The 15750-nt window shown below is 40.4% G+C and overlaps 1 protein-coding gene across 1 annotated transcript in view; it reads right to left on the bottom strand.

The window, feature by feature from the left end:
- CRB1 (crumbs cell polarity complex component 1) overlaps window positions 1-15750 on the bottom strand; it is a 109648-nt gene that overhangs the window by 44953 nt on the left and 48945 nt on the right. Inside the window, exons 5-6 of the mRNA XM_062003957.1 lie at window positions 14477-14616; window positions 12675-12857 (exon numbers count right to left, since the gene is read on the bottom strand). Coding sequence (XP_061859941.1) covers window positions 12675-12857; window positions 14477-14616 — 323 coding nt within the window. The remainder of the gene's footprint in view (window positions 1-12674; window positions 12858-14476; window positions 14617-15750) is intronic.

The following is a 15750-nucleotide window of genomic DNA, read 5'->3' as shown; positions in this document are numbered from 1 at the left end:
TGTTCATAGCACAGCATTTAAATAAGTTTTTTCTATTTGCTACTATAGGTAGTGATTCGCCATGATGTTCTGGCCTTGCAAACAGGTCTAATAACAGATTATGAGTCTCCTTCATTAAGAAAAAGTAGTGCCCATAGGACAATGACTACAGCCATAATTTAATTGGTCATCAAAGTTCTCTGTATTGGTGTCGTGTTGTTAACACAGCCAGACTCAAAGAATTTCACCGGTAGGAGAGCTATCTGAATCAGATCCACTAAATCTATTTCTAGCAGTTAATTATCAGCATAAATTAGCTGTCTATACTAGGCTTTTTTTTCTTCTCTCTGAGACTCTTTACTGAAAGTGCAAAGTTCATTGGCAGCCAGGGAAAGAGCATGTTTTCCTCCTACACCACGAGCAGAAGTTTTTTTCTACTTTAATTTAAATAATTTTTTTTTAAGGGATTAGCACCCAGATGGCCAGTAAAAGTCTAGTTTAACTTATTTGAAATTCACTTTGTACCTGAAAAAAATCCATCCAGCTACCTGAACAGAAGCAGGTTGTGCCTTATTACAGTCACTTTAGGGTTTATTTCAAACAGTGCAAGTGAACACAAAAAATACTAGGCTTTATCACTTGTTCCTCCTGTTAGCAAACACTGAATAATTAAGAGCTAGATGCTACAAGGAATAATTAATGTAAAAGCTTTTATGTAGTATATCACATGAAATTGATTTTGGCATTCACATTTCCAGCTTATTTCTATTTCTCACGCTCAGGAAGCGTGTTGCCAGCAGCGCAAGCGAGGTGACTCTTCCCCTCTATTCAGCACTGGCAAGAGCACATGAAGTCCAGGTCTGGGCTCCCTAGGTACAAGAAAGAAGTGGATGTACTGGAGCAGGTCCAGTAAAAGACAATGAAGGTGATTAAGAGATTGGGAAATCTGTTATGAGGAGAGGCTGAAAGAGCTGCAGTTGCTGAGAAGTTGGCATGAAAATACATTTTAAAGACAGGAGATTGCATTTTCAAGAAAAAAAAAAAAATCTCACATTTAAACTTCTCCCTAATTCACCTGTTCCTTCCCCTTGAAGAACTATGTGTTGCCTGATCTTCCAAACATGATTGCTTTCATGCATGCATTCTTCTTAAGACCTGATCACTTGTGAGGCTCAGCTGTACAGATATCTGTCTTTCAAATTAGAAATGCTGTATGTTGTTAAATAATCCTTTATAACAGGTACAGATGGGAAAACTGAGAGATGCTTGTACTGCAAAACTTAAGAATATTTGGATTCTTTACTCCACCCCCCCTGTATCCAGGCTTGGCAGAGTTAATTCAGGAAGGCTTAGAAGATTATGTGTACATGACAGCCCTGAGGATTTCCATCATTGTGATTTTCTTTCCAACTCTTTTTTTTTTCTTTTTCTGAAGAGCATAATAACCTATGACAACTAAGCTTTATTCTCTGTGGAGTTTGACATTGCTTCTGTTTAATGGATCAGACAGTTTGTGATACATCACTACAAGACACTTTCTTCCCTACGCCAACCTAGAGTACCTCTTCAATATTTCCCATCTGTGCTGACCTGTGTGATCAAGAGGTCATGTCCTGAAGTCAAACCCAGAATCAAAACACTCACTTCTACCACGAGCCAGACTATTAATGTAACCCATTTAATTTACATCAAGTTGGAACTTGACATTCAATTTCTCAGTCCAGAAGCAATTATTTTTAAAGGAACACACCAACAATATTGCTTGGCTTAGAATAGCGAAAGTTCAAAAGGGTAAAAAACATTTCACACCATAAATAAAGAATTGATTACACTTGAAAACAAAGTTTGTAATTACTACTGACGTTTCTGAGCCTAGATGAGGTGCCTTTTATGCTTTAAAAACTGATGTCATTTATGCTACTGGCATTATGGGAACCTTATGTAAGGCTCTGAAATACTCCTTTGCTGGTATTTTAAGGACCAAGAGGAAAACATGAATATTTTGTGCAGTGCTTGGATCAAACACATATTTTTTTGTCAAGTGAGGGTACAAAATTCATTGTGGCTGCTTAGCCTTCAGCAGGACAGGAATTCCTCTGCCTCCTTTCTCCACAACAGTTCCATCAGCAGAACCACTGGCATAATGAGTAAAACCCAATACTTTGGGATGGAAAAGTCTGTTATTCTTCTTTTGTAAAAGCCAAGCTTCTAAGATGCTAAGAGATTTTAACTGGGAATAACCCCAATCTGAGTCATCAATTTGCTATTCTGTACTTAAAACCATAGTGCTTGTTCTTCTTAGTAGCTCTTACAGTCCTGAGTGTACTTTGCATGACTGGCAGAAGACCAATATCCCCGAGCTCCACGTGCAAGATTCTGCTGATCAAACTGTGTGGTGCAAAAGCTAAAAATTCATGTTAAGAGTTTAGACTAGCAAACAGTGCTCATCACAAAGTCTTTGAGAAATATCATCTTCTAGATCAGACTCTAATGATTGCCTTAAACACCACCTAAAACTAGATTTTGCTAGCGTGTAGCAGATGCTACACATCCACGGTATTTCCTGCTCTCTCTACAGGCTGCTAGTTACAGAAGGAGCACAGACAACTTTCTAAGAGCTGTTACATCTCTTAGAGCTCTGCTGGTATCAAAATGCCAATGCTACTTCAAAGAAACTGCATATCTTCACATACTAAGGCAACTTACACTTTGGGAGTGGGCAATACAAATAGCAGTTTATCAAGTAAAGCCCTTTACCAAGGGTGAATGAGAATGCCATCCCAGCGCTGTGGGTTATTTGGGGATGTTTATATGTAAGACATGGTCTTTCAAAGGTGTGTAAAAACCTGTGAGCATGAGAACAGGGTAGCTAAGCTGCATAAAAACTGTAACCCCTACAAGAACAAAATGATGAATGGTATTGTGCCATTTATATTTGATGCCATAGCAAGATAATGTCAGCCTGCATACTTTAATCTTAAGTAAGTTTATTCATTCATCTTGACTTTTTTATCTGAATAAAGGCCAATATTGCTTTCATAACAAATATATACAGGTTTGGCATGCAAATGTCACACATTTCCCACTGTCAGAAGCCACACAATTAAAATAATTAATTAGTAATGAAGACCAACATAAACACTGCTTATTAATGAGTGTATGAATAGCTGAAAGGAATGAAGACAAATCTTTCATTCTTACCACAAAACAATCCAGCCAGAAAACTGTGCACTTCAAAACAGAAAAGATGAAAGTTGTGGACCTTTTTAATTAGTGATCAAAGAAAGGCTTTCTATAAGCAGAGCACTGAAGTATTATAAAGAAGCTGCTCTGTATGGGCTTACATATATATGTGTGTTATGTTTACACACATTTATATATACATGCATATGGTTCAGAACTACTTGTCCATGAGCTATTTCTGACTGAACTCCTCCAGCTGTTCCAATGTCACTTCTGAGTTCCTCCATTATGGGGGGAAAGAGGAGTAATGCCTCTTAAATGTATAATTTACTGTGTAATTAACTGTATTTCCAATAAACTGGATTTTAATGGGGTTCACAATGGTGAGATTATTAAGGCTGTTTTCAAAATCATCTGTGGAGTAAAACATTAGACTATTAGATTATTTTGTTTATCACTTGACATTTGACTTTAAGTATTCCATAAATTAAAATGTATTGAGGAAGTAAAATATATTGGTCCCATAGCACAGATCTTCTCTTTACTGTCTACTTGTTCAGCATTTTTTCCACTTTCTCAGCATTTGGTGAAAACTGTACAATCTGTAGATTTAAAGAAAGTTCATTTCTGTTTGGGGAAAAGTTCTGCATCCACTTGACTTTGCAATTTGATTGTAATTCAACCAGAACAATCTAGGCTTATACAATACAATGCTAAAAAGCATATGCAGTAAATTAGCTCCTGAGGTGGACAACGAAATTCTGAAGAAGATGAGCAAAGTTCTGCTGTCAGTTTAGTATGTGCAAGACCTTTGATTTCACCAGGGTTTGTGCATAGTTATATCTTAGATGACACTTTCAACTTTGCTTTCATTAGTGGTTGTCTTTGCCGTTGGATGCATGTGTATATGCAAGAAAAGCCTCTCTTTAGGAAACATAGAGGATTATCTGTAGTGCTAGGATCTGCTAGACACATAGAACTTAGCATTAGGATGTATGTCAGGAGATACACAGCAGCTTCTGTTTATATTAGGGAAATGAAGATTACTGCTTTTTAAACAGGAGGAAGAATATGGCAAAATGAGTCCTATGTTTGGTTCCAGGCTGCATAGCTGGGACAAGCAAGAAAAGACCAGAGTGATCATTCAATAGCAGAAGATGGAACTGAGAGGATTCAAAAGCTCAGCCAAGAGGTGCCGAAACTTGATTGCAGAGTACCATAAATATCTGAGATGTGCCAATTAAAAAGGCTAGGAAAGGTTTATTCACAGTATTAAGAAGGAAATAAAAAAGTAAGTAGGCAGAGCCTGAAAAAAATGCCCCAGAAGGAAACTTCTTTCTAGATATTGAGACTAGTTTAACAAGTAAGTCAATCATATGATGGAATGACGCACCAGGAATAAGTGTCAGGAAAATAACTGGTACTTGAAAAAGATTATTCCTGCTGCCAGATAATGTCCAACTGCCTTTGTTTGTTTGTTTGTTTTGGTAGTACTTTCTGCAAGGTGCTGGACTTAAAGATTCCTTAAATCTAAGGACAATATCTATCTGTGTGTTGCCAGATCTGGGAGCTTATGGATTAAAAGCTATTCAGCCACTCCTCCTTCCCTTCGAGGAAAAAGGCTTTTCATGCTAAAAAGTGTTTATGTGCAACACTGTTTAACACAGAGAGATGTGCCAGATTCAAAATATCCACTGCTTGCAGGCTCTGTCAATCATGTCGGACTACATTATACAACTTAACATACCAATGTAACTAGAGAAAATAGATCATAGTAATGATGGGTCAGCTGTCAAATTTTAAAGCATAAAACTATACATGTTCTGAAAATAATACTGGTAGATGCTTCCTAGTGTTTTAATTTCATTTATCTCTAACTCAAAACCAAACATCTTGACATTTGTTCATTCTTTCTGGTGGTGAATAATGCAGAAGTGATGACTCTTTGCATTTCCAGTGCAACTTGCAACAAGAAGAAGAGCCATATTTCTCATATAATACATAATTCTCATGAAATACTTGGGTATATCCAGGCCCTAAATATCATTCTCAGAGCTGCAAAAAAATTGTCAGGTCTAGGGGCTAATTCTGTAAAGTGTTATAATGAAAAGCTCAATGGCTCCTTTCTTAATGATCACGGTTCAGCTTTTACAAAATTTTAACAGAGATTGTTATTGCCAGTAAAAATACTCTTCTGTCAAAAGGTTCCCTTGTGCAATAGGAATAATAGGGACAAGCTGAAGGTTTTGATAAAGTTGAATTTTCTTTCATTAAAAAGAGTCCTCTGCATAGTTAGTGACCATGCTAGGTTCGGATTTTGTATCTGGGACCTGAAACTATTTGAGCCTCTAGTTGGAGTACATTAGATACGGTAACTGGATCTGATAATGGTGTACAAATGCATTCTCCATGGGTTGTTGTGAGACTCCACTGTTTATAAGGTAATGTCATACCTTTTGATCACATTAATCCTTAGTCTGTCTTTTCTGGTTTTCTGAAGTGGGGATAATACTTACATACTTCACAGTAACAACACAGAATTGAATTTCTTTTCATTTCATTTGCATTCATGAAATGTTCAGATTTTAGTGAGGTGAAACCCAAGCTGCAGAATCTTGTGGCAAAGACAGAAAGGTTATCAAGTGGTACCAATATCACTTAGAGATGCATGCTGCTGTTTTCTAAAATCAGAATTCTTTAACCAGTAATAAACAGTAGGTAACCAGGTTACCAGTAGGTAACCTGGTACAACCAGAGCTGGTGCATTTAAACAAAGACTCTTGCAGTCCTCTGCTATGCGGGGGGGGGGGGGCAAGTTAAATCATAAGGTTGATTTTTGCAAAAAAAAAATGCTCTTAGACTTTCACAAAGTATCTCAAAGAGCTGTCATGAATAACACAAGTCAGTCTCAGCTGCTGTGGTAATTTATGTAGCTGAAGAATGTAAAAATAAAACTTTCTGGCACTAAATGGTATTTCTTACAGTTGTTCCAGAGCAGCACTTCCTGCAGTAGAAATTAAATAGAAATGTCCCATGAGTTCTGTAATGGCAACTGCATAAAGGAATGGCAAATGCATAAAATCTTCCACATACAGTCTAATTTCAGTGCCACCATTCTTGTTCTGAGGTGTGCTGATACAGTCTAATTTCAGTGCCACCATCACTGTTCTGAGGTGTGCTTTCTTCACGTGATCATTACAGTACAGAGTGCACTAATTATGAGTTCAACCTCAGCTTTCCTTTTGGGGCACTGTCCAGAGAAAGACTAATTGGACTATTCTAACAATGAGTTTAGTCTGGGAGCTAAATATGTGAAAAATTACTGGTGCTCATTGCAAAGAAATCAGTTTGGTCAATTGTGAATGAAGAGATAAACATGAAACTTGTGAGTATGCTGCATCTTGGAGTCTGCAACCATTTGCAAAGCTCTCGGCCTCTTTCCCCTGAGAAGCCTTCCCCAGAGGGCTAAAGGATACACCCTGTCCTTCAAGAAGAATATCTTATCCAAAAATTAGAGAAAAAAGAGAAAGAAGAACTCTCTGACAAAAGAAATAGGGGAAAACTGAGAAGGAGCTATTTCTTATGACAACGTGAACGTCTCCTTACTGGGATGTTAACAATTGAAGAAATGTTAAATTGTGTTAGAGGACAGAATAATTAAAATCCAAACGTTCTATCAAGATCAGAGATGGAAAAAGTACTTTAAAGTGCTACTTGAATCTTGTTTTGTATGTATTTTTTAATAAGCAGCAAGTGCCTGCCAAGCCATGAGAGCATCCTGGATTGGTACAGCCTTTGCCTACGCTGGTCTTGTACTGCTGGAGCTGCTAGAGACTGGCTGGGAGCAGTGAGAAGGTGCTCCTCCTCCTTCCCCCCTGTACTTTTGAGCACAGGAACACTTGGAGATCACAGAGTCTGGAACAGAGATAGGGCAGCACTGTAGGAATATCTCTAGGAAAGCAGGAACTTCTTTCTCATGCTCAGAAAATAGTTACACTTTTTCATGTTGCACAAACTGCCCAGCACCACAAAGTTGATTTTGAAAGGTAACTTTTTTACAGTAGTCTATCAGTGTAAAAGGGATCACACCTGATTTTGACACTGAAGTTAGGCAGGAAAGGTTTATGTTTGCATCCCCCCATTACAGCCTTTCTGCAATTCCTGAGCGGTAAGAAGCCTGTGTATACATCAGGCTTTAATTCTTTCAGCGATTCACATCTTAGTACTTTTATCTGGACTTTCTCCTTAAATCAGCTAACCTTGAATGTCCGATTGATAGTAACAACATTTTCCTCCATGAACCTTTGTTGTACAGGAATAATAATTAGCTAACAGTACCTCCAGACCTGTTAATGTTGAATTTGAGTGCCTGCCTTGCCTGAGGGAGAAGCCTGAGTCCCACTAAAAAGATGAGTGGTGCCCTTGAAACTTTAATTTAAAAATTGTCTTTTCTCTCTGAATCTCCCTTTCATCCTCATTCTTTCCTTGAGCAGTTTTGTCTTCTTCTAAGGCCTCAGAAGCAAGAGAAAATAACTTTTTAAGCTGTGATGTCTGGCCATGAAATAAAGTGAATTAAGTGGTGTAATGGGAGAATGACTGGCTACCACAGTGTGAACAACTGAAAGGCAGTCAAAGAAATAAAGTAAAAGCCAAACTTTGGACTTTGAGGACAAGATGAGATCTCGGCTGTTCATCAGCTTGATTTCATTTTTATAAGAGTAATATTGCTTCATATATCTAACAAACACGGCAGCTTTGTGATCATTGTACTTATGGTGAAGAAGGGGACTTTAAAATATAAAGAAACCAAAAGCATGTGTATGTATTTTAAGCTTCTCAAATGAGTGATAACATGCTACTATCCTACTCATTACTCATAAATAATATTTATGTCTGTATAATACTATCACAGGCCAGGGGAGAAAAGCACAGCTGGCTGAGACATAGTCTACCCTGTTGTCTGCTGGGTGGTCTGCCCATAGCAGCATCTAAAATGTGCAGGGAAATAGAAGCCTGATGCCCTGTGTGCTTCTGTACTTCTTTCACCTAGTCTTAAGTACAGAATAAGAGTCCAAATTATTCCAATTTTAAGCACTGGTCCCCTGGTGCTCACAGTTCAGTATCTAGGTTGAGGTTTTCTTTAGTTACTTGAGTGTTCAGTGCTCTCCCACATTGGCCATTTATCTGCCTCATCTTCTGGCTCCAGGAGATAGTTTCTCTCCCCCATGCATATGCCAGGAATTCAATACACATACGACACCAGTCTGATCATCTCATTTTCTCTTGCAGCAGTCCAACAGACTGGGAAAAGGGCCAAGGAAATTTAAAAAGGAAAAACAGAAAACAAGACAAATAAACAGAAAGGCCAAAACCCCCACTTAGGAATTCATGATGCCAAAGCAAGCAGCAGTGCTGGTGGCACAGCTGGCACGTAGCAGACAACAAGCCAGCAGCAGAGGTTAAGGTCCTCAGCAGCCAGCGCTCATCTGCATGGCAGCTGACACTGCCTACAAACAGCTTAGTGGGCTCTGCTCCTCTTACACTCATTCTGCTGAGGCAAAAAGGATGGTCCTCATCCCTTCTATCAGCACTGTCCCAGCGCCTGGGGACCATGGGAGCAGGACCCTCCTGCCTTTCACACTCACCACTCCTCAGGCGCAGTACAAGGCTGGAATGTGTCACTTGATAGACCTTGCAAGTTCAGAAGCTCTTTAATTTTGACATGGTGTTAAGTTTATTACAACCTGGTGAAATGAATCACTACCAAGTCCATAGCTTTGCCCTCCTCCTTTCCCACATGTTTTCATAAGCAAAGCGAAAAGTTTAACCTTTCAAATAACAGTCTCTTTGAAAAATGTGCAGTGCTAGAGCAATCCACGGTATGAAAGGACACCGTTCTAGTCAAACTGTTGCCTTTAGCTAGCAACAAATCACAAGCACTTTAAACAAAAGTTCAATCTATTAAAAGAACTGTTGTGCTAGGGGGCCAGCAGACCAAGGTAATATAAAAAAACCTAGGGCTTGCTACTGCAGAAGTACTGAGACCTCTTGAAATATGAGCAACCCCGAACTCCTTGATTTAAAAGGGAGATGGAGAAGTTTAACCCTTTGTAGAACCTGTGTAGAAATTTTTCTCTCTTGGATCTGAGGCCATAAATTCAATGGCCTCAAAGAGATTCCAACTGGGGTAAAGTCTCCACAATGGGATTTTAACTTTTTTAAGAATCTAATTGTGTAAATAATTCTGTTTGCAGATTTGTTCTTTCCAAGCCATTTAGTAGGACTACTGACTATTTTTTTCCAGTGACCCAAACAACCACTACCTAACAAAAGATACTGCCAGATAATATTTCTTCATTCCTCCCAGCTGGATGGGGAATATTTTACCCTGCCACGGGCATGTGTTTAGGCTCCATTATCTCCTGCTCTTGGGCTAAAACAGTAGTCCAAAAGGTAGAGATCCTCAGTTTTTCAGGTGAATTGCAGTAGTTTGTTTGCAACTTTATCCATTAAGTTCAAAGGTGCCATTTTATGCTTGTTCCAAAATTGGCAACCATTCTCAATAACATCTTTCCATTGATTTCAATGGCTTTTGTATCCGGCCCTCATGCTGCAAGGTATGTGGATTTTTATTCCTTCACATTACCCTGAGCATCAATGCATGATTACAATGTTCTGCGAGTGCTTTACAGGGACATAATAAAATACTGGATGGGGTTTATTAAAGTCTTTGCCCCATTTCAATAGGACTCTGAGGTTTTGTATCTAAAGCACACACAACTATTCAGGTGTTAAGGCAGGAAGAACTCCTGACCTACAGTCACAGAAATGTACGACTTTGGCTGTCAGAAAAATGTACAGACACCCAGATGAAAGGATCTGAACTGCTTTCCCATTGACTGTTAATTCATTTACATTAGATGAGCAGCCATACACTGAGTGATCCTGATCAGGGATTCAACCTGGAATCATACTACTGCTAAACTTCTTTAATTCCCATTCAAACATGTGGTTTATTTATAGTAAACTTGGTTATAATTGTATAAATGACTTATCATTGTCACTCTATAGGCTTTTTGTCAATGCTTCTAACGTACAAGGAGGCCAAGGTTTATTTTGAGCACTTTCTACTTCCAGTGCTGCTGAGGGGACCGAGAAGGCTGGCTGAATTGCACCTAAAGGCTGTTAGACGGAAGCTTGGATGCTAGGTGCCAGTCAGAGCAATCCTGTTGTTTTCCTGATAAATAGGTAAGTCATTTGTTGTATATCACACAGGCCAGCAAAAACAAAGAGTGTAAACTTTATGTCCTGCTAAAAAACAAAGGCAGAGAAGGAGCTGACAAGTAGCAAGATTAACCTTGTTTTGCCATTATTTTGCAGCATGTTACTGGGTGACATTTCACAGGCAATTTTTACAACCATCCCTGTTAAAGATTATTTTCTTTCTGCCTGCAGCTGTCTGGGCACACTGGTAAAGAATAGCTATTTTGGCCTTTTTTTTTTTTTCCTAGGGAAAGTTATATATAGCATCCAACAGGGATGTGGGTAACTAAACTTACATCAGGTTTTTAAAAATGTCATGTAATTTGCATGTGAAGTCAGCAGAAATTTCAGGATCTCCAAGACTTCTCTCAGTCAAGTCCTTGGAGAGCCCTGCATTGACACTGAGGAGCTGATCTATTGGAAAAAGGGAGAAAGATTTAAGATTAATAGATTTAAATTGATCCTGGCACACTGTGTTTTCAAACCAGTTAGACTCTGCCTGTGGTCCCCAGTGAGTAAAAGAGACTTCCACGTGAATGAAACCAGCAGAATCGTGACTGAGATTGCATAAACAAGCCAGGTGAAGGCAATTGACAAGGAAATTAGAGGATAAAGGATGATGATTAAACAAGGAAACACCTTCTGGGTTGTCTCACAGAGCACAGAAGATTTATATTAGAGCAAGAGAAGAGGAAAAGAAACTTGAGAGGTGGACAGCGCTGGAAGGAAGTGGCATGTGAAGAGGTAAGGGTGCTTAGGGCAGCCTGAGGGCTACTACATGCCTTAGTAGAAGCCTCATATGATACTCTCCTAGGCAGAATAAAAGAACAACAGCAACACTTAGTGACAGGATAGGGAAGGACAGTTAAGAGAAAGGGATGGAAAAGCAGCAAGTCTCAATGCCCCTTTGAAGAAAAATAAATTGGGACTTCAAAGTGAACATTGTGCTCTCTGTATACTTTTGTACCTGCTACGTTGAAGACAGCAGTTGTGTAACTCACTGGGAGCCATGGGACAGTTTATAAACTGCTCAGGAGAGTAATGGAATGAGAAATAGAAGACTGGTTAAATTAATACAGCTAAGAATTATTTTTTCCCTTGGAAGGACAAGAGAATGGAGTTGGCAGAAAGATAGTATAGACACAGAAGTATACAGTCCATCATTTGTGGGTGTGCTAAGTAGTACAGGCTGTGTGCAACTCTAAACCCATCTGTTTAAAGGATTATGGTTATCTGTAATCTTGATTGTGGGGCTTTTTTTTCCCTTAAGAACACAGTTACACACACACACACAAATTGAAATTATCTTTCATTTAAGCTGTAGAATATCACCAGCACACTACAGTGTCAAACTTATACAAAATGTTGCCTTGTGCTCAGATGAAGAAGTGATCCTGCCAGTCCCCACTGCTGCTTTGTAGAAGTACACAAGAGTTTCTGTAGACAGAAACACCAAAAGCTTGTGAGTGTTGTTTCATTGTTGTTTTGGGAAAATGCCAGGTATTATTTGCTGGTTTTGTTCACGCCATATAACAATACTGCACAGTGAATTTGAAGCTTGTGGTAAAACATCCACTAACTGAAGCTTATGGCATAATTCATGCAAATATGGGCACGGATACTAAAGCTTTGCAGACAAGGTCTTGGAATCTCACAGAACCACAGAACAGTGGGAGTTGGAAGGGACCTCTAGAGCTCATCCAGTCCAACCGCCTGCTAAAGCAGGTTCCCCTTAATCAAGGCAGCCTGTGCCAGGGCTCCTTCACACTGAAGTTGTTTTCCCTTGTGATTCAGGGCAAATTCCTGTGTTCCAGTGTGTGGCTGTTACCTTTTGTCCTGTCACTGGGCACTACAGAAATAAGACTCTCCCCTAAGGGACACCTGCCCCTTAGGGATTTAGAATCATTGATAAGGTCACTCCTCAGCCTTCTCTTCCCCAGGCTAAGGAGCCCCAAGGCTCGCATCCTTCCCTCATCATCAGAGAGATGCTCCAGCTCCCTTAGAATCCAAGTCTCTTTCCTGCAGCCTGGGCTGCCTCAGGGGCCGTCCCTAGAGCCTGCTGTTCTTTCTCCCTTCGCAGCTCGCCCCCCGTTCCCCTGCAATCCCCGCGGGCTGGCGGCCAGCAGAGGGACCCTGTGCGCTGCGGCACCTGAAAACACGCGGCGGAGTGTGCAAGGGGTTCCAGCCAGGCCGGAGCGACGGGCTACCGCAGCAGGTCGCTCCCTCAGCCCGCCCCGACGAGAGCTTACCGGTGAAGCCCGGCTTACAGCTGCAGATGTAGCCCTCTGCCGTGCGGTAGCTGAAGGCTGCCGGCAGCCCCGGGACGGTGCCGTAGCGGTGGGCCCAGGAGCGCTCCACGCAGTCGCCCCCGGGTTGGCAGGGGCTGCTGCCGCACTCCCCAATGTCCTCTTCGCAGCGGGAGCCCGCGTAGCCTGCGGAGAGACACGGGCAGAAGGCGTTTCACTGGTGTGTTACTCGCTCAGCCCAGCCCTGAAAATACTATCGGGGATATATACTCTTTCAGACTCTGCCATGTGCTGAAAGCTCTCCTCTGCTGTTTGAAGGTGTGAATGCTTCTTTGCAGCTCTCTGTCAGGGCTAAGGAGCAGGATATTGCTGTGGCTATTCACAGAATTGTAGGGGGTTGGAAGGGACCTCCAGAGCTCATCCAGCCCAACCCCCTGCTAAAGCAGGTTCCCCTCAATCAGGGGGCTCAGGAATGTGTCCAGGCAGGTTTGGAAACCTCTCAAGAAGGAGCCTCCACACCCTCTCTGGGCAGCCTAGGCCAGGGCTCCCTCACCTCAGCACCAAAGAAGTTTTCCTATGTGTCTAAGTGGAACCTTTTGTCTTCCAGGTTATATCCATTATCCCTTGTCCTGTCACTGGACACTTAAAAAAAAAAGTGCCACCCCATTCATCTGTCCCTTTAGCTACTGATAAGTGTTGATGAGGTTTCTCCTTCAGTCTTCTCCAAGCTGAACACCTCCAGATCTCACAGCCTTTCTTCATAAGAGAAATATTCCTCCTCAGATGCAGGACTCTGTACTTGCCCTGCATTAGCTAGCTGAGCTTTGCCGTGCTGTACAGACTTGGGGGTTTCTTGGGAAGTAACATGGAGATCCCTGTGGATAACAAGCTGCTGCATTGTGGTGTAGATACGCTCTCAGGTTGTGCCAGGTTTTCCTTCTCTTGCACCACCTCCCTGTCCCAGAGGAGGGCAGGGAGTAGAAATTGTCATTTGTGAAGTGCTTTATCTGGAGTTTGAATTGTTTTAAAACTCCGTAATTTCTGGAAAATTCTAAGGCTTTTGCTTAACTTTTTCATTTCTAATGCAGTGAGAACTGTGTAGTCCAACAGTACCGTGGCAGTTACTCCTTACAGTGTGCTGTGTTCCTGCATCCTCTGTAAGGATGTTAAACCTTGTAGAGAGGCTTCTTCTAGTTACTCTGCATGATGAAAGACTGATGAAGTGTCTCAAAAGCACAGGGTCTGTGTCCCTGCTGGGGGTGTGGGAGCCTTTTCACATACAGCCGGATACACAAGACTTGCTGCTAGAAGAGAACACAGCCCAGCATGTTTCACTTTACACTGCTAGACAGAAGAACTTGTGCTGGTGATATGAAGGAGACTAGTTTCCCACATAACACCTAGATTAATTTTTATTCCTAAACAGACAAGGTTTTACATTGAATAAGTAAGTTTCTGGGTCATGTCAATGGAGATTTAAAAAGGGTAAGCTGCAGCAGGGATTCAGGATTTGCACAGGTTAAAGGATTAAGCAACTTACCCTGATTTATCTCCTGTCTTGACTCCATAATACTGGCATTTTTGTTTGGCCAGTTCTACCATGCAAGAAAATCAATCCTTATCTGGAAAAGCAAGGAACTTACCCAGAGGGCTCTGACTCATGATGAGTGAAGCCTATCTAAACACAAGCCCATAAAGTATTTTTAAGGATAGATAGCCTCATCCTTTTATTTTAGCAAAAGAAAAATGAGGAAATGCCTACTACACAAGGAAAGGGAGTGTTTATAGGAGAACTGAGAGCTTACCTGGCCAGCAGTGGCATGTGTAATTGTCAGCGTTGTCCTCACAAGTGCCGTTATTGTAGCAGGGTTGTGACCAACATAAGGGAATTAGAGTCTCACAGTGCAGACCCATAAATCCAGTATCAGTACAGTTGCAGCTGTACCTGCAACACAGAATGCAATGTTCACTTTAGCTGGAAGTCAGAGGATCTGGGCTTTGTTCCCAAGCCTACATAGGGTTCTTGTGTAGCCTTGGCTAGCAGCTTGCACAGTTGAGTCCAGGTTCAAGACCACCGTCTGGTGCTCTAGGAGAAACAGCAGAAACTGGGAACCAACAATGAACTTTCTCCTGAAATATGTGGTTATGTCCAGGGAAAAAAACCTTCTTGTGAGTGTTTTTATCCTTTTCTCTTGGACTGATAGAAACTGAATCAGAAAAAAATTTCCTCAACTAAAAGATATTTTCTCTCTGATGAAAAACAATATTTTATTGTTAGAACAAAAATGTGAAATGCTTGCATAGTTCCAATAGAAATAAAAGCTTCCTTTGATAGCAATGTTACAGTTAGAGGTTTAGAAGTAAACAAATTAGTATATATAAATGAATAATGTGCAGATAATCAGTAACTTCTGGAGTTTTTTATATGTTTTCAGGTGAACTAATTATTATAAAATACTTAACTGCTAGGCTTTGGTCATAAGGTATAGAGTCAACTCATACATATCATGAGAAAAGATCAGCCTTTACAAGATAACTATGTTAAAGGTACATGCTTAGATAATCTTTATCTGGTAATTATTACCAGAAACAACAACAACAACAAATCTTCTTAGATTGATTTATTTTCCATTTAAATGGTACGCTGGTTATTGTACAGGTGAAATCGTGGGGAATCTTGCTGAACAAGAGATAAGTATACTTATTTGATCATTTCTGTTCTTAATACCCAAGCCTTAGACTTGAAGTAAATCTATGGAGAGGAAGAGAAATTGCTGAATGTAATGGAACATCAGAGAACAACTGGCTCCTGCAGTTGAACAGACCAAAAAATGTTAACTTTTTACTACACAATTTAAATGTATGTAAGCAGAAACTTCTGGCAGGACAGTTTATTACTAGTTTCTGGATTATTCCTAAATGAAAATCAGAGATGGTTTAGACCAGGTGGCATTGGAATTTAGGATATAAAAAGTAATGAGGATGATGTGAATCAGAAAAATAATTTTCATTCTGAAGTATGTTCTTGAAACAGAAGTCTCTTTCTTCTGCTGCATTATTCACACCTTTCCTCCACATG

Source organism: Colius striatus, chromosome 10 (genome assembly GCF_028858725.1).
Source record: "Colius striatus isolate bColStr4 chromosome 10, bColStr4.1.hap1, whole genome shotgun sequence".
NCBI lineage: Eukaryota > Metazoa > Chordata > Aves > Coliiformes > Coliidae > Colius > Colius striatus.
The sequence above is the reverse complement of the archived record's forward strand: the minus strand, read 5'-3'. Positions and strand labels throughout refer to the sequence as shown.